At 40.6% G+C, this 22845-nt stretch overlaps 1 protein-coding gene across 1 annotated transcript in view; it reads right to left on the reverse strand.

Annotated features, from left to right (window-relative positions):
* Positions 1-20225, reverse strand: part of asic4a (acid-sensing (proton-gated) ion channel family member 4a) — a 70415-nt gene extending 50190 nt beyond the window's left edge. The window contains exon 1 of the mRNA XM_026376796.1: positions 19650-20225. Coding sequence (XP_026232581.1) covers positions 19650-20225 — 576 coding nt within the window. The remainder of the gene's footprint in view (positions 1-19649) is intronic.
* Positions 20226-22845: the final 2620 nt, after the last annotated feature.

Below are 22845 nucleotides of genomic sequence, written 5' to 3' on the forward strand. Positions count from 1 at the left end.
CAGCAGACAAAATGCAGGTGCAAGTATAATGCCATAGTCAACAGATTTAAAAAAAAAAAACTGAGAAAAAAAAAAAGAAAAAGATTTTTAATATCCTCAAGCAACTGCTGGCATGGTGCAGGAAACCAAACAAAATGTAAAAATAATCAAACATCCACTCGCTCTTGCTCTAATCTCCATGACTTTCTGCACTATGGCTGATAAAGTCCATTAGAGTGGAGTTAATATATCGAGACTTGACACATTTGGCCTCTTGAAGTTAAGGCACAGCATTTCACCCCACACATCATCACCGAGTTGACGGCGAGAATAATGTGCAGCGCATATGGGAGCAGTTCAGTACACGACGCAGCAAACAGGCTCAGTGTATGACTGGGAACAACAGGTATCCGTGTGGGAGGGGAGGGCAGTGTAGGTCTAGTCTCATGTGAATAACTCAAACATGTCTTAGAGTGTTATTTACGCAGATGTACCGCAATGACAGGATGTGTACACAAGCAGTTTGGTATGTAAAACAGGCCGCGTAAGATTTACATTAATTTGCCATGAAGACTTAACTGAGAGGAAGAGAAAGCTTCCTCTCAGTAGAGTGCACCTTACATCAAGTGCAGCCCTGGTTAACATTCAAATCATGAGCCTCTTGGCTAGTTTTAAAAAAGAAATGTCAGGTTATTATAGATTGCAATTTTTGCCAGGGTAAAACGAATACATGAAACCTTTATTACCCACAAGGCAGAGCAGCAACACAGAAAGACACCTTCAGAATAATTCCTTTCTTCTCTTGGTTTACTGGTCAGATCAGACGCTCTAGCACCCCTCCAGCCTCCCTTGGCTTTTTATACAAGTTCCTGGGCCAGTCATGTCAGGGTCACTGCCTAATCACATTAGGGCCTGATCAAAGTTGTAGGAGCAAGAGAGAGAGAGCAGGAGAACCTCATTTCTCACAGTGTGGGGATTAAACCTCCAGCAACATCTCAGGATCAGCGGCAACAAGCCACGTCCCACAGGCCCCACAAAGGGCTTCAGCTGAGTGGTGGGCGGTGGACAGGCTGCGGAACCTGTTGTAATCTGGAAGACTGAGTACAGAGGGTAAATCCAGGCTCCATGTGCCAAGCAGAGATAGATGATCAGCTGGATAAAATATAAAATAAAATACAGGGAGTAAATCACTGCTGTGGATGTCTCAGAGGTGGGTGATCAAATGATCTTAAGTTTCCAGCATGGGGAGACTGTTGGAGTAGAAGTTCCCAGACACACTTATCAATATTGCACAGGAGGAGTAACCAGAGATTGTTAAGGTAGTTTAAATGGCATCTTACGCAGCTCCCAGCTTATCAATACCCACTTTTACGGAGTTACATATGCACTTTCCCACGATCAAACTGACGAATAGTGAAATACTAGGCTATATCGTTTATTACATATATTCACTTTAAAGGAATACATTCAATGTGTAATTGTTACCCATCAACAAATGATAAGAAATTGGGTATGACATTATCAACACATATAAATATATTCAAACATCTTTAAAAAACAAAACAAAAAAAGTCATATTTGGATGCCTCTGTTCTCCCACTTGTCTCCTCATGCTGTCCATTGATCACATCAAACTGAAACAATGGCTCTGAGTAGCTTTCCATTACTCAATCTACACAAAGCGGTAGCATTTCAACTTCTGATTCGGCACTGGCTGGTGGTGCAGAGCAGCTGCAGCCCCTTTGGTTTCAGTTCTACTCTGTTTAATAATTTTTCTCTGTGCCCGTGAATCTAAAAAAGAAATTACACGACCCGGCCTCAGGAGAAAGTGATGTCGCCTCCCACCACCTTTCCATCATGTGATCATGCCCTTTCTCTTTCCTTTGAAATTATGATAAAGCTACATTTGCCAAATAAAATAGTCCCTACTAATATTATCTGTGTAAACAAGCAAAGACCTCCAACATCATCTCCACACCTTGGAGATATTAGCTAATAAAAGCGGTTTAATGACACAGTTACAGCTATGTGTGGGCTAGAAACTTTCTTAATTTTGATCTTACAAGGCAATTACATCCAGTTTTACATATTGATAGATCTGCTTTTTTCTACCCACCATAAATGCAACAATAATGTGACTGCTGCTTCTAATCTCTTCATGGCTCACCTGCTTAGAGAGATTACAGGATGCACAGAGGAGCTAGGTGAAACGACAACGTAGCAAGATGATGCACTGGTCAATAAGGGCTCATTTAAGGAATAGCTGATATAATTTACATTATATAATGTAAGAGCAACTGCTCTGAGAGGAAAGGACTGATGTTGGTGATGCCTCAATTAGCTCTCCTAACAGTATAAATAGCCTGCTTTGGTTGTGCAAGTGGTTTAATATTAATGATTTGGGATATTTTTTAAGTGTTACTTTGTTAAAACAGCATACAGCATGTTAACACTGAGTACACACATATTATACCAACTACAGAAAGTCTAGGTCAGAGTAACTGGTTCACTATGTACTACCCCATTCCCAAAAAAGTTGGGTTGCTGTATAAATTCTATATAAAAACAGATTGCAATAATTTGCAAAAATCTCACAAACCCATATTCTATTAACAACAAAACACAGAAAACATATTAAATGTTTAAATGTTATTGCTGTCTGGTGAAATTACACTACATTCAAACTAACATTAAATACAACACAGCAGGAAAAAGGCGTTGAATTCTGACATCTTCGGCTTGTGATAGTCTTGTCAATGATCATGGGCATCCGATACTGAGCTTCGGCCTTGTCCCTTGTGCAGAGATTTCTCCACATTCTCTGAATCTTAAGTCATGTTTTGGACCTGTTGCCAGTTCCATTTCTTCCTTGTTAGAATTGACTTGCTTTTCCAGGCTTTTGTTGCTGCCATGAATTTCAAAATGACCTTTTTTTCTTAAAATAGTAAATATGAATATAATGTAGGTGTATGAGATTTTGTATGAGTTTGTTTTGTCTGTAGATTTTACACAGTGACCCAACCTTTTTTGGATTTGAGTTGTAACTACATATATTTGTTCCTTGAACTAAACAATGCCAGATTACAAAACTAACGATCCTCCAAATTAATACTAATAAATAGATTTATCCATATCTATATGTCAGGGGACGAAAACATCTTCCATGCCAAAGTTGGGAACATTTGTGTTTGCCACTATTCCCGATGCACACATTTCATCTCAATTAACAAGTATGACCAGCAGTTTGTTTGTGAGCTCTGTGGTGAGGTTTGACGAGCGGAACGATTACATGTTCAGCAGGTGACAGTTCAGCTGGGAAAATCTCTATTATATGCTTTTTCTTCTTCTCTTTGCTACCAGCAGATAGACTGACCATAAATGCTCAATTAATGACTCACTCCCCTGAAATAAACAATTAAATATGTGGGTATTAAAACTCAAGCAGTATCTGATTCAATAATAATAATAAAAAAAAAGGCCGGGAACATTTAGGGTGAAAAAAAAATTATATTTTGGCTGATAAGAGGTGGTATTCTTGGCAGGTAATTTTTTAGTTTACAGCCATTGGCAGTGAGCTAAAAAAGTTAATTTCAGACACTGCCTACATGTCACGATGACAATGCAAGATGAGGCATTATAAGTCAAATAAAATCCACAGTCTGATTTCTCGCACTGCTCATAGTGACATGAAGATTTTTCTGATAGTGTTGCACACTAACGAGGAACAGTCCTCAGAGTTGGAAAGAGATTACGGCACTATCAACAGCCAGAGGTAAACACAGCCCCGCCATTTCAATCAGAATCCAGACTGCAGCTTCCATTTACAGCATACGTATGCCGGGGATATCATTTCACCTTAGACATGAAAATATATGCTTCACTATCCGTGTGGGAGTAACAACATAGTTCAACTTACCACACACCTGCATTAACAACTTTAACCTTCTTTTTTTTCTTACAACTTTGTTCCTTGCAAGTCTTCAGCGTTAACACAGCTGCAAAGTGCTTTTTGTACAACTAAATTGAGGTGGTGGTGTGGCATCGCCAGGGCTGTCCAGGGAATCCAGGCATTTCATATTTCATTTATTCATACGGTATAATACATCTCTCAGAGACATCTAGGAAATCAGTGTGGATGTAATGTTGTTTTTTTTTCTCCTTCTTTGTTTTGCTTTGTGGCATCCAGGTTTTCTCAATAAACAAATACTCCACAGAAGATCACAAGTTTGCTGCAGACTGAATCTGAATATCTGAAATATTCACAATCTCTGTAAATGAGGGTTGGAGTTTGTCTCTTCAGGCAGATTATTACTACTGTCTTTTTGGGCTCTTGTCTTTTGTAGTTTACTGCTCTAGAGAATGTGTTTACTTATCCGTTGGGAGCACAATCAAGGGGAAATTGCATGTTCATGGCACAGATAACACAGACTGGCCACCAGCAGGAGACACTTTCGCTGAGGCCAATTTATCTCCGAAACAAACTGTCACCACATTTTTCAGTGCAAGTATTGTCTAGATTACACTGCCATCCCATGTGCAAAGGCTTTAGCAATGACTGTACTCTTTTAAAACCATCACATTGGTAAATTCTACATAATTGCCTCTGCTGCGATATTCTGTAATGATGCAGCTTTTGTAGCGGAACTGGTGATCATGCATCATAACAAACTCTTAGTGCTCCTTCCCAATAAAAGGAATCTGCACAGTCTAGATTTGCAAAATTAACTTTTAAAGTAATACAAAAACCTAAATATCCTCCGCATCCAGGCAAAAGTCGCAAAGTTTTGCTTCACTCCTCGTTTCTTTGTCCACAAAACACCAGGACAAGTACTGTCTAATGAGATGCTAATCCTGGCATCTTGCGCCGGTGTTTGGAAGGGTGAGGGTTTTATTTATTCAGTAGCATCTACTCTGTACACAGGCGATGTCTAGTGAGATCAGGCCAAAGTCTTGCATAACCTGCATTTGAAAGCGGCACGGTTAAAGGTGACCTCTTCTGAGTATCATCGTACGCTCAGTGAGGATCAGTTTTGATTTATTTTCCACATCATAACCGAATTCTATGAGCGGCAAGTTCAATTATTCAGAGGCGTACATGTGAAAACTCGTTTTGTTGGGGTCGTATTCACAAGGAATTCTGCAGAGTATAATTCATGTTGACATTTTGCTCTTATTCTTAGGCAAGTAAAATTCCCATACAGTTCTAATTATGTAAAATGTATTGGTTGAAGATGCTTAACTTCTTCTCTCTCACCATTAGATTTCTTTTGGATATTTTTCTAAGCAGGCAGCCATGCTATAGGGGCCAGCAGCTGACTTCCTTGCAAGCTGAGTTAGACAGCAAGGAAATGAAGCAAATAATGGCTTGATTTGGAACACTTGAGCAGCATACGGCAGGTGGAAACAAGGGGGGAGGCTCTAATTCTGCACTTGAGCCAGCTGGTCCTACAGCGGGGCTGCAGCCAATCTCACTGACCGCTCTGTTTCCCACTGAGCTTTTTCTGCTCAAGGAACTGTGCCAAGAGGCGTGCCACCTCTCTTCAAATCACCTTTCTCTGGGCTTTACAAGGCTCTCTCCGGTGTATAATCGTAACATAATCATGCCCACTACATCTATTGATCTGTTCACAGTACACTTCCACTGGAGCAGCCAAATGGTATCCTTGGGCGAAACTCTTGCCAAGAGAGATATGATGACACCAATTAGATCACACTGATATTCAAATACACAGTGGATTTATGTGGCGTGGGCTGCTGTCTTAAGCTTATTTGGCTTAAGGTGAAGCTTGGTAATTTATCCAGTTGTCACACTGTCCCAGAAGTCCCTCAGTGTCATGCTAATTAATTATTTATCATTACCTGAATGCACTAATTAATTGCCAGTTTAAGGGCATGCTTTTATCGAAGACATATTCAGCCCGTCTCTGGGGATCGCTTTCATCATAGTATACATACCTTTTATTTATTTAATATCCCGCTAATTCTTTTTTAGAGACAGATCGAAGGTCAGAGAAGAAGAAAAACACACAGTGATTTGTGAGTGAAGCCCACTGACATTTATCCCCTCCCATGGTCTTTCAAGATCTGTTTAGAAGGACGCCATTAGCTCTTTTCCTTCTTCTCAAAGTGAATGTCAAGGACACACGTAAACAGCAATGCCATACCTCATTACTGGCCATATTTATTCTAAGGAGATGCCCTTATCACGGTGTTTATAATTAAATGGATGAGACTGCAATTTTGAAAATTTTGTCATTTTCTCCCTCCAACATCCTGAGGGGTTGTTTAATGGATGGGCTATTTGTCTTTTCCAGCCATGATGCATGTTATATGCTTTTCATTGCATCGTACGATCAGACAACCGCATTTCGAGTGGGCCTAATTATAGCAGCCTCCCATGAGTTGGCATTAAACTACAGCAGCATGCAGACATCTGGTATTCAAATAATTGGCGCGCTTAGAAAGGGTCCATGACATTTTACAGATGTTCTTGTGCACTGTTTAAAATGTGTCAAGACACCCATTATCTGGTTCTGAGATGACACCCAAAGTGCAAGAAACTAGGAATTCAAAAGCCCTAACTTTGAATGCAGTCTGGTACTAAGGGCACCGAAATGCCATTTCTTTGAGATCTTGAATCATAACTAGAAAGTCAACAACAACAAAAAGAGAAAGAGATAAAAATTGTAATTGAAGTTCACTCATTATCAAATGAGTAAAAATGTTATTGATGTAGCATATCCACAAAAATGAAAGGCATTCTGACACAATCTGAGGACACAAACAGTACCTCATAATAAATTATTATTTCATTATTTGGGAAGTAATACAGGGATAAAAAGTAGTTTAAAGTTTAAGATGTGTTTCATAGCACAGACTTTAATACTCATTTACACGTTTTTGTTCTTCAGTTTCTGTGCACATTCAATTTAAAATGCAATAATGGATTTTACAGTAAAGCGTCCAGTCTTAACTTTTTAAATATTTAATATTTTGTGTAATATCGTGCATGAAAGTATTCACACCTGGTTTAGAGTAGGGAGTTTGGATTGAGGAGGAGTCTGTAGAGTCTGTGTGTAGTAAAGCAGTGACCATGCAAGTTAAGAAAAATAGGGATAGGGCTCAAAAAAGCAAAAATCTATCAGAGAGATATCAAATGTGGTTGGTTCAATTTTAACACGCTATGTGCGTTCTTCGAAAACAGATGAGGGGAAAATAACTTGCATGACAAAGGTAGATTCCTTTATAGCATGACCATGAGCTCAGAGGATTCACCACAAGGCGCCTCAAAAACAGAAAGGCCATATTACAGTTCACAACAACATATAGAAAGAACCCGATAGGGTCTTGAAACAAAGTTCTATTGACTGATGAAACAAACATCAACCACTGTCAAAATGATGGAAAGCGGAAGGCGTGGAGAAAAAAAAAGGAACAGCTGATGACCCAAAGCATCACCTCATCTGTCAAACATGGTGGTGTTTCTGTTACGGTCTGGCCATGTGTGCCTGCCAATGGGACTGTCACGCTGGCATTTATTGATGATTTCACCGCTGACAGAAGCAACAAGACGAATGCAGAGGTATACAGGAGGATTCTGTGTGCTCGGATTCAGCCAAACACCAAAACTCAAACAGCGACATGTCATCATTCAGGCGGACAACAATCCTAAACATCAGACCAAAACGACCAAAAAAGCATTTCAGGGGAACAAAGTGGAACATCCTCAACTGGAGGAGTCAATCACCTGATCTCAAACTGATTGAGCTGTGCTTCACTCGTTGAAGACCAGACTGAAGGTGGCTGTGGTGAAAGCCTAGGAAAGCATCACCACATAGCAAAATCACCGGGGTTAAAGTCAGCTCTGAGAGTGTTGAATTGGTCAAATTTAGCACTCTCAAAGTTTAACCCGGGTGATTTTGCTTCATAGGGTGTATTTCTTTAGTACTATGTCCTAAATGTTAGATACATAGTCATAAAGAAAACTTGGGACTTTGATTTATTGTTTAAATTAAGTATGGTGAAGCACAGAGCCTGAGGAATAAAGAAATGTGTAACTTGCCGAATACGTATAGTGCAGACTATACATGCATGTGTGCAGCACCTTTGAGCTGCATGATAATGGCTAATATTTCTTACTGTTTATTTTCATGGACCATCTAACTAAACAGAAAAGATATTTCTCATCTAATGGTGCTGGCTGATCCAGTATAAGTGCACTGTTTACATGTGTCTGTGTGCACCAAAGTAATCACCACACCACGAAGTATTATCTCTGTAAACTATATCTAAAATAATGTGGGATAGAGCATTACCTGGAAATGAAACACACCGTGATCAACAACACAGCCGCCAGAGATTCTACTGTGTACCCCTATGTGTCTCATAAATAAAAGCATTTTATATGGTCTAAGTAAAATCTAGGACAGTGGGCTATTAATGGCCAAGGGACTCCTCTCCTGGGGCAACAGTGTTAATCGGAGCAATAGGTCTCCTTCCTGCAGGATCAATGTCAGCACAAATTTCAGATTGCTTTTCTGATGCGCACCAAGTTATCTGTGATTCAACTTTAATAGGTTATTGAACGCAGCCAGCATTTAGGGAGCAGGGCCGTATTTCACGTTATTGACAATCAAATGCACACAACTTTCTCATTAGCATGCATTAGGAAAACACGGAATTAGTCCTGACAACCCCATTGGGGAACATGACTACAGTTTCACGCTTGTTTAAACAAACACGCCTAACAGTGACTTGATGATCACGTGAGGAGGGGACATGAGGAATGTAGGTAAATACAGCCTGACAGACGTTACGCTGGACAAAAAGCTCCTGTGCTAACGGAGGGAGAAGTTAGAAGAAGAAAAAAAATGGGATGAGCAGAGACAGCGCTGTGTTTTCTAAATATAAATTAATTATCGTATTATACATGCGTAATGATAAAGCATGCCACGATATCATCTTTAAAGTTTCAAGACCTCAGTGCTCCATGGCTTCCCTCACTGTCATTTTGGATAAAATCATGGTTTGCAGCATGAATGCCACTTCAAAGATTTGTAATCTGGTATCTCTGTCATGCAGGAGGAAATGATTTGGATTTATTTGTCAAACAAACTGGTATCAAAACTGAAGAATATCAAGGATATTTTATTTTTATTTTTATTTTTTTTCACAAATATACTGGAGAAGACACACACACACACACACACAGTTTTAATATTAACAATCCTGATGGTTTTCCTCCTTTAAGCAAGCTCATTACACTGTAATGCATTTGCTCTGACACTTCCTAACCAAAATGAAATGCTTGGATGACAAAATGAGTGGTGGTAATTTAAACTGGGTGTGCTAAATCAGATGACATTTCGCTGCACCTGAAGGTCAACTGCTTTGTCAACATGAATGGAGCCTGGTGACAAAGCTGCCAACAGCAGGTGAAAGATTTACTGTCCGCGTTACCCAAACAAGACGTGAACATAACACATCGGAGAGGAGGGAGAAGCTGGCAAATTGGAGGTTATTGTATGCTGAGGGGGCGAATGAACATTTACGTTTATGTGTGGAGAATATAACGTCCTGTATTTTAGCTCAGTGTCAGTGTGAAATGTGTGAAAGAGCACATTTCAGTATTTACAACAATACAGCAAAAACAAAATTAATGAAGATAGAAGAGAGAGCGACAACGGAGAGGAGGATGCAACAGCAGTCTTGATGGATGGGTTGAACTCACATTGCTCTTAATATATTATGAGCACTGGGGTTGAATGATTAATTGTTTTTGAAATTATGCAATTTTCAAATCAGTATGTAAACATAACTTGAGTAATTAAGTGTCTTCACAAGTCGTAACAAGTGGAAATTTAATGTAATAATATGATCACTGTTGTTGGAAAGCTTACTTACAGTGGTTAATTAGTTCTGTGGGTTAACAAGACCACAATACAAATCTTCACTGGGGAATGTGGCCTCACTGTTTGTTGTATTAACACATGGCCAAAAGTAGCAGATATGAAATTTTGACAAAAGCAAACTGTAGCAAGGCTGTATTCTCCTGCTGTTCAAAAAGAGACACATGGACACCAACATAAACAATGTAGGCGACAGGCTCACATCAATTTTTGATCACGAGCTAGCAGCCAGGTGGAGTTGTGGAGAGTAACAGACAGTTGGTGAGCAAATAAGGTTGTCACTTCCAGTTAAACATTTAAGCATTAAGCATCATTATTTCATCAACCTTAAAGGTTTTGAATCAGGGTCTTCAGCACTCAGAGCTGAAAAAAAAAACAGCTTCTCCTCAGTCTGTGAAGGTAATACTCAAGACGGCACAGTGCAGAGCTGTCAGCATTGTGTTGTCACCTCATATCAGAACACTGTCAGATGTGATTTACTGTACCACGACGTTGTCATTACCATATGTGCAGAAGTATGCGGCTGGGTTCATTGAATATTTTTCCCCTGTAATGTCCAGAGAATCAGGTCCAGACAGTGTCTGAAGTTGCCCTTTCACACATGTTGCACACGACAGGATATTATCCCTATTAGACACATTCTCACCGGCTGGAAATATTTGTGTGCAGGAAGCAGGACACAGCACAAAAGGCGCACTGCAGAAATCACAGTGTTTTGTTTACAGCACGTTGAAGTAGCACCAACCAGAAACGTTGTCAATACTCCCACTCAGTAGCGGTGAAACCTCTGGACAATGACTTGCTCTATTCACACATGATCATATGATCAGAGCTTATACAGATATTGTACTGGGAACCTCACTGTAAAATGTAAAGCCTTAAAATTTCACAAACATTTCAACAAATTCAATTTGTTCTTCTAACACAGCTAAATATTCTTGACTAAATATTGCATGCTGTGTAAACTTGTCTCTTGGTTGATTTAGATTGAGTACTTCATTGACCAAGTTAAGTAGTTGTTTGAACCTTCTGTTGTGTGAACATTAGTCTTGTTTGATTTAATAATTACATTGCTCACAGTTAACTTACACACCAACTAAAATGTTTCCAGTTCATTTAAGGAAATTACTCTTCAAACAGAGTAAAAGAATAATGTTACTGCAGTTACTGTAACATAACAAACAGGCTTATAAAAATTATAACTGCACTGTGGTAGGGACTGAATTCAACACCAACCTTTATTTTGGTTCTCATCATTTATACTGATGTGAAAATAAACAATGCTTTTTTTAAATTTAATGTCTAGCCAGTCTACTAATTTGCTAGTTTGATTTGTATTTGATCAACTTTACTCTAGCAAAGTCATTTACTTAACGCTTTCTTTTTAAAACAACTAATGTTTATATATATATATGTATTATGATTATTATGATTCATACACATTCACTGTTCATGTACTGTTCTTTGGTTGTGTAAAGCTGCTTTGTGACAATGTCATTGTCACAAATGCGCTCTACAAATAAAACTGAATTGAATTTAATTGAATATTATATATATTTTTAAGTTGAATTAGCTTAAAAAAGATTTATTGAAAGATATTTTAATTAAGGTAATTAAATGATACTAGCTTATTCCACAAAATCCCTGAATGAGAATTTACAGTGTTGGCAGGGTAAAGTCCATTCAATGTCTAGTCTAACTGCTTTGGACTTGTAACATACAGCTTCTCCAGTAACCCAGACTCCTAAAAATGGTGTTTCCTTTACAAGTAAATTGCAATCACAGCACTGGGTTAAGGTCAGGGAACGATTGTGGGCTGGCCCCAAAGACAAAAATCTAACAGTCACTTCTGAATTCAAAATTTACCCTAGTTAATCTAATCCAACCTAGTACTTTTCTTGCCCAACCTCAGGCAGCATTTTGGTCTCGAATTCTGGTCTGTGGCTTGTCAGCCCTGCATGTTGTACAGCACTGCAACCACCTCCTTTCATGTTTCACCAAAATACGATCATTACGTTCACTACAAAAACTTAATTGAGGTTGCACTTCAGTTACTTAGGAACATAACTTTTAGGAGACACTGTTGCCTCTGGACAATGTATACGTAAGTTCAGTCTTGCAATACATGTTTCACAATAGTTATAGAGGCAGACAACAATTCACGGTATTTACGTAAATCACGAATACAGTACTGCAGATTAGTTAATAGAAAACAACTTTTGATTTTAATCGCTAAATTGGTCAGAAAAACAGCAAAGCGTGTCTTGGTCAGGTTCTTCTAATTATGTAGGTTATTACAATTAAAGTGGCTCTGATTAATGCTTAGAAATTTTCAATTCAAGGTTGATTTGTCTAAGCTTAGTCTAAGGACATAAGTGAGGTTCCTCTACAGCAAATAGCCTCATAGATGACCAGAAGGTGTTACTGACCTTAGAAAGGCATTAGCTTGAATTATTCAGCATTTTCTATCAAAACACATTGTGTTATATGCTGGGTGTACATTATTAAGTAATAGAAAATGTCAGGAATTTTCAGTCGGTATGAACATTACAAAGGGGGAAAAAAATGCATTTGGTGCATTTCCTGCTGACCCAGCCTCAAAACTACTCGCATGTATCTCCCAAGTGGAGGCTACAAGGCACGGCAAACATCATCACAGAGGAAATCCCGTTCAGGTGGTTTACACCAGTAAGCCATAAAGATTCAGACAAAATATCCCACCTGCCATGACACCTTAGTGTTTATGTAGCGATAATTCAAACTTGTTTGTTTTAACTGTAGCCTACAGTAATGTGCCCAGAGAGGGAAAAAGAGACACAAAGAGGATGTTAAAAAGCAACGTTGAGACAACATTAAGTGAACTCTGTGTGGTTACAAGCTCAGAAAAGCAGCAAGGGGCACAGCCAAGTGTGTGACATTAGACATAATTCAGAATAAGGGCCAAGTGTCCAGCCAAGCGGACAGACGAGGCCTTCATGTTCAGATTATGCCAGGGGTAAATATTCACAATGACATTTGTGCTGTATGCTATTTCCATCCACCGAATTGCAGCTAACTGACATTTTCATCGAAGTCACGCTGGCTATGATTTCTACATTTCAAATCTATTTCAAACATCAGATACAGAGAGGGCACACGCGAGTGAACGCCGACCAACAAATTGCAAGGTGTTCGAGATGCTCTTGCAGTGCAACTGGAGCCTAAAAGATATCCACAGAGATGATGAGGTTTTACACCTCACTTCTTTTGCCCGTTTCTATTTTTTTTTTTTTCAATTAACCCTGTAATTAAATTGTATTTAACTTTAGTTTTCCCTCTGTTTCAATAGGCATTATATGCTTTGGGGTCAAACTTGGCTCAGTGTGTCTCTCGAAGTGTTTCACATAATCTGGTAGACATCACTGATTTAACACAGTCACCACAGCTGCTTCTCTCTCTCTCTGGAGACTGCTCAGACCACAGCAGCTCTACTGAAGCATGATGTTACTGCTGGCTAACCGCTTTTTTCTCATTCACGATAGCTCTGGTATTGTTAGCTATCTTTGTGGTATTTCTCCCCTTTAAAAACTTTCTAAACATGCATATTGTGACAGTTGAGTTGTGTTCTGAGATTTGTATTTTTTTTTTCCCACTTAGTTTAAATTTACAAGTGGCTGCCAGAAAACATTAAGCACTTAAGTTTGACACTTTCTGGTCTGTGCTCCAAATGATCCCACACGTTGCTTTCTCCAATTTGGTGGATGACGTCCATGATCTTGCATGTACACAGCTTCTGTTAGTCACTTCTGTGCAGTTGGACACATTTAAATAAAGAATGTTCTTTCTTTAACATTTTGTTGTTTTTATTGCAGCAAGCTAATGATTTTTTTATTTTAAAAACTGCAACAAAGTTTTCATTAGCAGCCAGAATAACATTGTAAGGTGTCTCTATTTTTTCGTCCACCTCCTGCATGTGCTATCTCTCGCACAGTAATTAAACCTTACAAGCCAGGGGAATGAAGAAGTACGAACCCATTATGTGGCGGTGGCCTAAAAGCAAGCTTGGTTAATTTTTCAGAGGAATTTCCACTAATGTATTCAGAGACTGGGAAACATGACAAAATAAAAAGCTCACATTGGCAGCTAAGAAGAAAAGTGTGCATTCAAAGTGCGCTTGGCCAGAGCCTTCATAATCATAGTTATCTGCACGGTGAACACTCTTCATCATCACTGTGAAGAAAGACCTTATTATGACTGATGCAGGCGTGCAGCAATACTTTATTAACTAAGATGACATTTAAGTCAACTATATTTTTAAGAAAAATGCACTCTGGATACAAAAACTATTCATTAGCTTTAGTCATGGATGGAAGTATTTTGCTTAATATAGTGGTTACACAGGCTTTAAACAATTCTGGGGAATGACACTGGTATTATGGTGGTGGTGTTCGCTGGGCTGAGACGCGTTTGTTTGAATGGGTCACTGAAGCAGTGTAGCTGCAAATGAAACCTTTCAAACTGGTAATATGGAGATACCCATGCCATGGATATGCCACAATATTTTATTAGCCCTGCTAATGTGCAAAACATCTGTAATTTAGAAGTCAAGCATAGAGAAAATCTGTCAGTTAAACATGTCATCATCCTGCAGCATGTACACACGTGAATTTAATTTGCAAGAACTAATTCAAATTCTGTTTTCCTAGCATTTTTATACATTTCTCTATAATCTAATGAATGCAATTTAGTAAATCCCTCTTGCTCTTCATTAGGTGGATCCTTATTCAGACTGAGCTTATGACATTAATCAACTCCATATAAAAAAACCCCTCTATTTTGATCTTGCATCTGACTTTAAAATTTTATTTCACTCAGTCCTCCCCATCCCCACATAGTCCAAAGCTGTGAGTCATCTTGAATTGCTCGATAATTTCAGCGCCCTTTAGGGAAAAGGTAGACAGTGTATATTGATTGATTTGGGCTGGATATACGCTAAAACAAACAGATATCTTGTTCTAAAGATCAAATTCTTCCCTAACTCTGGCTGCATTAACAAATGCAGCTGAGACTGGGCCCAAAACACAGGCACAGGATAATTAGTCACACCAGGCTTGGAGTAGGAAGGGCAGGGAAGCAATCTGACTGAAGGATGTATTGATCCTCCTAAGAGGGAGGGGCACACAGTCAGGAGTCATGATCAATCTTGTGAGCCAACTCTCAATCTGTGATGAAACTTGTGCGCGCTAGTATGGGGAAGCTTTCTATCTATACAAGACACACACTCTAAATGCACATGTTCACGTGTGTGTGTTTCTGTGTGCGCAGCCACATTAACGCTACCAACAACCTGGTGTATGGCTTGTCAGAAAAAGACAAATGTCCGTGTGAGTAAAAGACTCCCAGAGGTTAGAGGAGGGGATTTAGCAGTACCACAACATCAGAAGCCTTTATCGTCGAGTTAAAAGCCATCCCTTAGCAGCAGATTCTCCTCATCAGACCGAGCGCTCCAAACCGTGGCACAGTGAGAGGCTTTAAAAATCGGCTCAGGGAGTGATAGAAAAGCTAAATCTTCCCAAATATAAACTGTTTGCATATTGGTGTTATCCAGTGACTGGTCACAGGTGGCTTTCATCTGATTAGACAGTGGTGATGCATATCAGCAGGAGCATCCAACCAATTGCACTGTAATACATCTTCCTCTGATATGCTGGAGGAGGAGGAAGATGGTGGGAAGAAGTGCAGTGGGATAGAAGTGGGTTGTGAAAAGCTGGAGTCCTCCGCTGGCCTTCGTTGTCGAGACAAGATACAGACTCAGCGTTCAGTGTTTTGTTCTGTTTTGTTCAAGACATTTAAACAAAAAAATAGGCAGAAAAACAGGAGAAAAGCCTGCGTGCGTGTTTGTTTGTTTATAGGTTCCAAGGGTGTGTGTGTGTGTGTGTGTGTGTGTGTGTGTGTGTTATAGTGCTGGGTGCCGGCGTCCAGGGTTGGGTGTGTGGATCAGATATCAGCCAGCTTGCTAGTCTGCAGGGACACCCACAGCAGTGGAACTGTAGACGGCTAATTGACAGGCTGTTGGAGACGAAGCCAGTCCAGATAGCCAGTCACTTTCACGCTCCCACACTCCTCGCTCCCCACCAGGGGGAAGGCGGCTGGCTGCGCGAGACGTGTGTGCCCGCGTGTGTGTGCGTATTAGTGTGCGCATGTGGGTGGGTGCGCTGTTAAGGGAGTGTGCAGGCTTTAGACCCACTAGGGAAGTAGATGTCACTCTCACAGTCATCTGCACATTTACACAGCGCGCGCGCGCGCACACACACACACACACACACACACAAATGGAAAAAGAAAGCCTGTATATGGAAGTTGTATTTCTGTTAGGGGCTGCATTTTCTCTTGGAGAACAACATCTTACACAACACATCAGAGACTGACAAGCAGTGTGACCTTGCACCTTGTGCCCTTGTGCTTGAACAAGCCAGGAAACTCTAAAACCTGTTTCCCAGTAGAAATAAAGCTGAAGCACCGTACCACATTTGTAGTGGTTCTGGTGACTCATCTCCAAGTCTTTCGTTGCAGGTACAAACCCTTTAGGTGAAATTCACACACAGCTCAGTCGAGTCTTCGAGTCTTGAAGGTTTCAGTGTACACTCTACCCACAGCTCCACAATCAAGACTTCATTTAGCTCTTATTCTGTATTTATGTCATTTTGCTCACTTATTCTTTTTTCCCCCTCATGAAACACAGAAGGGGCGGTATATTTATAAAGATCAACTCACAATTATGTCTCTTTTGTGCCGTTTCTTTACAGTATTGATTTACATTAATACAGTTTGAGGTGTCATCCCACTGTCAGGGAAAAAAACAGGAGAGCAGGGTGAACATCATCTGTGGCTTATACTATTAAAACATTCAATTATCTATAAAACACACAACGGGGCTTTCAGTCAGTGCAATGACAGATTGCAGGCAGAGAGCTCCTCACTGTTGTCCCCGTTAACCCAGGTTTTTATAGATCACCTCACATGCCACCCTATAGCTGTTTAGTTATCTGCATGAATATATGCAGAAGGGATCTGTCCTTGCTGAGAGCAAAATCTGATAATGCAGCAGCAAACACAGCTGAGAGTCAGAGCAAACCAATTCAGAGCTCTGTTTAAAAAAAGCCAAAGGGCTCGCTGCTCATCTCCGCGACAGCACCACACAATAGATGAACAATTACTCAGAGTTAGACTGGAAGAAAAATATTAATCTATTTATTCATGGCTTGTTGAATCAGCTTTATCTTCTGTGATTAATCCAAGTCAATAACGTAATCTTTAATTATAAAGAATGGCCTTATTACCTACGTCAAATAATCATTCCTGTCCATGATGCTGGAAAGAGGAAAACAAATTTCACTGCTATGTGATTATGTATTTTTGTGCCGTAAATTAGAGGAGCCGCTCAATTCTGGGACTCTTCCGGCCCTAAGACTTGTATTCATTTAACTATTTTGAACAGTGAATGCATAGCAGCCACTTAACATTATGCTGGAATAAACTAATAACTTAAAATGAAGAAAAACATTCTTTTTTTTGAGAGTGAAATTATTTTAATACAGCTGCATGAAAACCTCATGTCAGGTCTGTTGCAGAGAGCAGGGTCTTTTTTTTTTTACAGTAAAGCCACAATGTCAGAAAATATCACAATTATATTTCATCATACAGTTTTCCCGAAAACCCCACATCTACGCAGCTATTACCAGAATAAAACATCTGGAGCTCCCAGAAAGATCAATCAAAAGAAAATACATTGTAAGAAGCCGATCCTGAAAGAGGAAAAATAATGACTGGAGCACGCAGAGGCTTTTGTATGTGGGTTTGCACATGCTTGCGTGTGATTAATAACACATCGCCTGTTATAATGGCTGCCTTGACGTAACAAATGATGTACGATTTGTACTTACAGAGGACAGATTTATATGAACAGATGAGTGAATGCGTGTGACTGAGTTTCATTTGCATTCTTGCTCTCCCGCCTGTTCCCACAGCTCCCAGTCCCCCCTCTCCTATGCGCTCCCAGTAGTGTTCCCCACCAGAACCAGGAGTAAGTGATTTGTCATGCATAGAGGCAGCAAGTAGCCTGTAACAAATCTAAGTGACAGCTCCTGAAAATGCAGATCACATATCTGTCAGAGGGGAAACAGCAGCTTAGGGAACTTTCAACAGGATCTTAATCTGTGATGAAGTCACCCAGTGTCCAAAGAGAGCTACAGACGTCTCATCGACTGACGCAGGACAGACATTTCCTGAATGTCAGAATTGTCTGCTAATTAATGTACGCAGAGAGGACCGAGTGTCAACGTGTCACAGGACGCTGCCGTCACACTTGCTGGAAGCACATTATAAACTTTTAGAGTCATGTTGTCACTTCACACTGAATTTCGTCAAACTTTTCGGGCTCCCTCGAGGAGCGTGACATTTTCTTTTGCCTGATAGAACAACTGAGAAAAATTTCTCGGAGGGAGAACCGTTCCCGTGTCACAGGTAATTTTAACGTCTCTATGTGAGAGGGTGCCTTTAAGACAACAAGGAAAAAATAAATACCTCGGCACCCGGTCAGACGAACCTGAACGAGAAACAGTGAAATTACTGGGGTAATTTGGCACATCAGAGGTAATGTGGTGCCATCCCCGTGATAAGACGGAGTCTTTTAGGTCTCAGGAAGGTGAGCATATCAATGTTCAACATACCCTATTAAGACTTGACACCTGCACTTTATCATCACTAAAGCAATTGCATATTCCTATTCCTGCAAGAGAGATGGGAAATCCATCTCCTGCAAGGACAGTTCCTTTAATAAATAGTGCACAAACAAAGGCACAAACTCTCCCTCTTTCACCTGATCCCCCGCTCTCTCTTCTCTTCTCTCTCCCTCACGCTATGCACACACACACACACGAACACACACACACACACACACACACACACACACTTCCCCTCTGATGGAAATTGTTTTATTCCTTTTAGTCAATCTGGCTAATGCAAAAATCATGTATGTCTGTCTTTAAATATTTAATCCTAACAGCAGCAGGACTGAAATACAACGTTGAAGAAGCATTACTCCTTGCGTCCTGAAAGGTACAAGAACTGAGAGAGAGAGAGAGAAAGAGAGAGGGAGAGAAAGGCAGCTGCTCTGCTATGTCAGATAGAAGGAGAGAGAAGGAGCGACAGGGAGAGATGGAAAAGAGAGGAAGAAGAGACTCGGCTATTTTCGATGACAATTTTGTTGCCATGCGCTCTAAGCTGCTGGAGTCGGAGGCAGCATTAAAGCACAGTTTGCCTCGCAAAAGTATACAACCACATACGACAGCTCTCTGGTTTTGTTCTTCGGGAGCAGCCTTTGTTCTTTGACATAACAGATTCTGGTACAGGCTGAAACACACGGCTGGAGAGGGAGGAACACTGTTGCTGCTTAAACTTAGTGAGAGCAGATACAGCCTAGTGACTGAGCCAAAAGCCATGAATTTTGCATGCAAAAACGCACTGTGGAAAACCACATGGCTCCTGGAGATGAGTAAAAGCACGAAGAGGCTCAGAGTGTTTTCCTTCCAGGCTTATTTGCAGTTTTGTATGGACAAGATGAGCTGTCACATTAAGGCTTGATGGCTTATGTGTACAGAACATGTAAAACACTAATACGTGTTATTTTAAAAGTTTTGATGAAGCTCATAAATGATGATGATGAGTCACTTATTATAAAACAAGTCGGGCGAAAGCAGAACTTTGAGAAACTTTTCCACTCACCACAGAGAAGTCCTCGGCTGAGCAGTTCTGACCACTGAAATTGCAGCTCATGAGCATCTCGTCTAACTGATGTCCCGTCCTGTTGAAGATGTCCTGCATGTCAGGGGCAGGATACATTAAATCAGTGGGCTTGTGCCCATCCCTGTTTTTAGGGGGCAGACCTGTTAAGTTAGCCAGGTGGTAGATATCGGCGTCTGTGAGCGCAGAGAAGCGAAAGCGGTTGATGTTGCAGATGGTCACAGCAGGGAAGACCATCTCGGGGGTCGCCTCCTCATTCAGAGCTGTGACATGAGGATGCTCCAGGTATGATATGGCACACTTAGCTGCCTGGTACAGAAACAGTGCCAGTGAAGTCAAAAAGGCAAGAGCCCAGAGAGTCTGCCGGATGCCCAGGCGACCAGAGACAAAGATGTGGTTAATCCCATGAAGGGAGCAGGAGTTAGCAAATCCAGCCAAGTCCTTGGCCGGAGGTGTGCAGCTCTCCTCGATCAGGCTCTCCTTGTCCCCATCCTGCTTGCTTTTCTGCTTCTCATCCTCCTCTGCAAATTTGATTTTGCAAACAAATTCGATAGGCATGGGGGCAGCCAGGTCTGCGTTTTAGTTTTGTTTTTGATGGCAGCTATCAGCCCTGGACCACTCTCCTCCTACTTCCTTGGCTTTGGTCCTCTGAGCGGGAAACAACTCCAGAAAGAAGAGAAAAAAAAAAGAGAGGAGAGAGTTTGTCGCTGCTGCTGCTGCCGCTGCTGCTGCTGCCTGCGCTGTGACTGATGGTGCTGCTGCTGCTGCTGCTGCTTCTGCCGCCACGGCTCCTAGTGACTAGAGCGCTGCTGCTGCTGCGCTGCTACTGCTCTGAAAGCTTGTCTCACTACTTGATCAGCTCACACGGTTTCGCTTATCAGCAGTAATACAGCTGTCAAACACACACACACACACACACACACACACACACACACATACACACACACACACACTTCCACACTGCCTCAGACCCACAGATGAAAATGCAGCATTTTGAGTCAGGCTAAAAAAAGGCACAGCCTGCTTAATAATTCATGAGAAGGTTAACATTGTGATTATTTCCTCCTCACTGGCGCGAGTCACAACTTCCCCTGGTCATACACATGCTTCCCGCAGACAACCCTCCTTCTGCTTAATCCACTTGTTTCGATGGCACTTTCACTTCTTGACCTCAATAAAGTTGGTTTCAAAGATTCTTCTGACAAATGTCTGGTGTTTGATGTAAATCGCATGGGATCATTGTTTTTAATGCCACCCCCCAATGAGGTCTCCGGAGAATGCCTAATTGAAACAATAATGAGGAGTTTGAGAAGCGCACAGGGAAACTCCAGGTAATCAGTCTTGCCTTTGCAACAAAAAAGTGAAAGACTATTGATCAGGGGAACATGTCTGTCAGAGATTAAGTGAAGCAGTAGAACAGTGTTCTCTTATCAGCAACTAATGGTAGCATCACAAGACTCCTACATGAATTTGAATTAGTGAATGCCTCCTGATCTGGACCCCGATGCTACTAAAGATGTTGAAATAAAGTATCGATCTGCCTCCGTCCCTACCCTTTACAGTGTGTGCCATAGTGCTGTTAATGGCCTTTTTCCAAGTTGCCAAACAAAATTATGCAAATGCGAGGTAGAAAAGTGAGAGCCCTAATGCATGTTATTCCCCTTTAAATGGAATTAGTCATGCAGGTCACATCACAAGGGGCTGGGACCTCTAGAGAAAAGGCATATTTAAAAGTGAATTCAACCGCTCTAATCACACGTGCCAAGTCAAGTCTGAGAGAGCTTCAGAAATGTGAAATTACTCAAAATTGCAGAACGAATGGGGCTACAAAGGGAAGGCGCTTTTTCTTATCCTCCCAAACATCCCCCTGCATTATCCTGTATGATGACCTGTGAAACAAGAGTATGGCTGCAAATAAAAGGCAGTTTTTAGCAGCATGGAAGCACTAAATGTTTAGAATCAGGAGGGTTAAAAATGTCTCTGTCCATAGTGACAGACTAATGTGAAGACAAAAGTGCCTCCAACTCCTGCCTTTTTTTTTCCTTTAGACACGGCTCTCCCTCACACAGTGTTTTTTTTTTATGCTTCTTTATAGCAGGATTGTCTTCTCATGGTGTATTCTTTCTGCTAGATAAACAGAGATATCTAGGATATTGCCTTTACTCGATACAAGTGAAGCGTCCACGGTTTAGCTGTGCCTCTGGCAGGCACTGAGGTCTGCTAACCACAAAGTGTTTTATGTAGTCACTCCCAGAGGATCCTGAGCTTATTTACAGGCTCACACAGGGAACGAAGGCTCACAGTCCACGCTATGACTAAATACCAAATGTGAATAAAAAAAAACACGAAGGCACATCTGGCACATAAAAACCACTGGAGGAGTGGATGGCATTCTATTTGTTTGTCTGAGCCAGTTCCACTCCAAACCCTGGGTTTGTTTTGTGTTTGATGACCTAAAATTAGATACAATAGATTAAATGTCACAGACCTTCAAGTTATTTTTGACATGCAGAATAATGTGTCATTTTCCAACAACATTAAAATACATTAGAAAGGGTTTCTGGACGGCCTCATGGCCGCTTCGAACACAACCATACACTGTATAAATAACAATGCGGCGTATGAATGACATGATTTGAGTGCTTTTCTCCTTTTCAAACACAAGGCTCAACTGTGGAGGAAAATTTTACACAAATAAAAGGTGAAAGTGCTCTTTTTAGTCAGTTCACTGAGAAATAAAAGTAGTTCTTACAGCTGGAAGATGTGGACGAATGATGTCCTCCCTGAGAGAACAGGCTGACAGTTTCATCATCTTGTTCAAAAGCTCCATCTATTGGACATCTCTGTAGTCAATTGTTGCTTCGGTGTAAACTGCACTGTGCAATTTAAGACATGTTCAGCTCACTGTACAACATTTAGCATACGTGTATCCATCTTAAGCACTGGGAACAAATCATTAATTCATTTGGATTTCTTCACATATGAAATTCATTATTTTAAATCAAATTCACATACTACATTCAAGTAATTCAATTATTGACTGGAAACCCCACCAGACCAGTCTGAGTGAGCAAGAGAGCCGAAGACAGGATACAATGATTAATATTTAAAGGTATCTGGCAATAAATGTAACTACTGCGCTTAATAAAATAAAGATTTTATATTTATTTTCACTGGA

Source organism: Anabas testudineus, chromosome 21, assembly GCF_900324465.2.
Source record: "Anabas testudineus chromosome 21, fAnaTes1.2, whole genome shotgun sequence".
Classification (NCBI taxonomy): domain Eukaryota; kingdom Metazoa; phylum Chordata; class Actinopteri; order Anabantiformes; family Anabantidae; genus Anabas; species Anabas testudineus.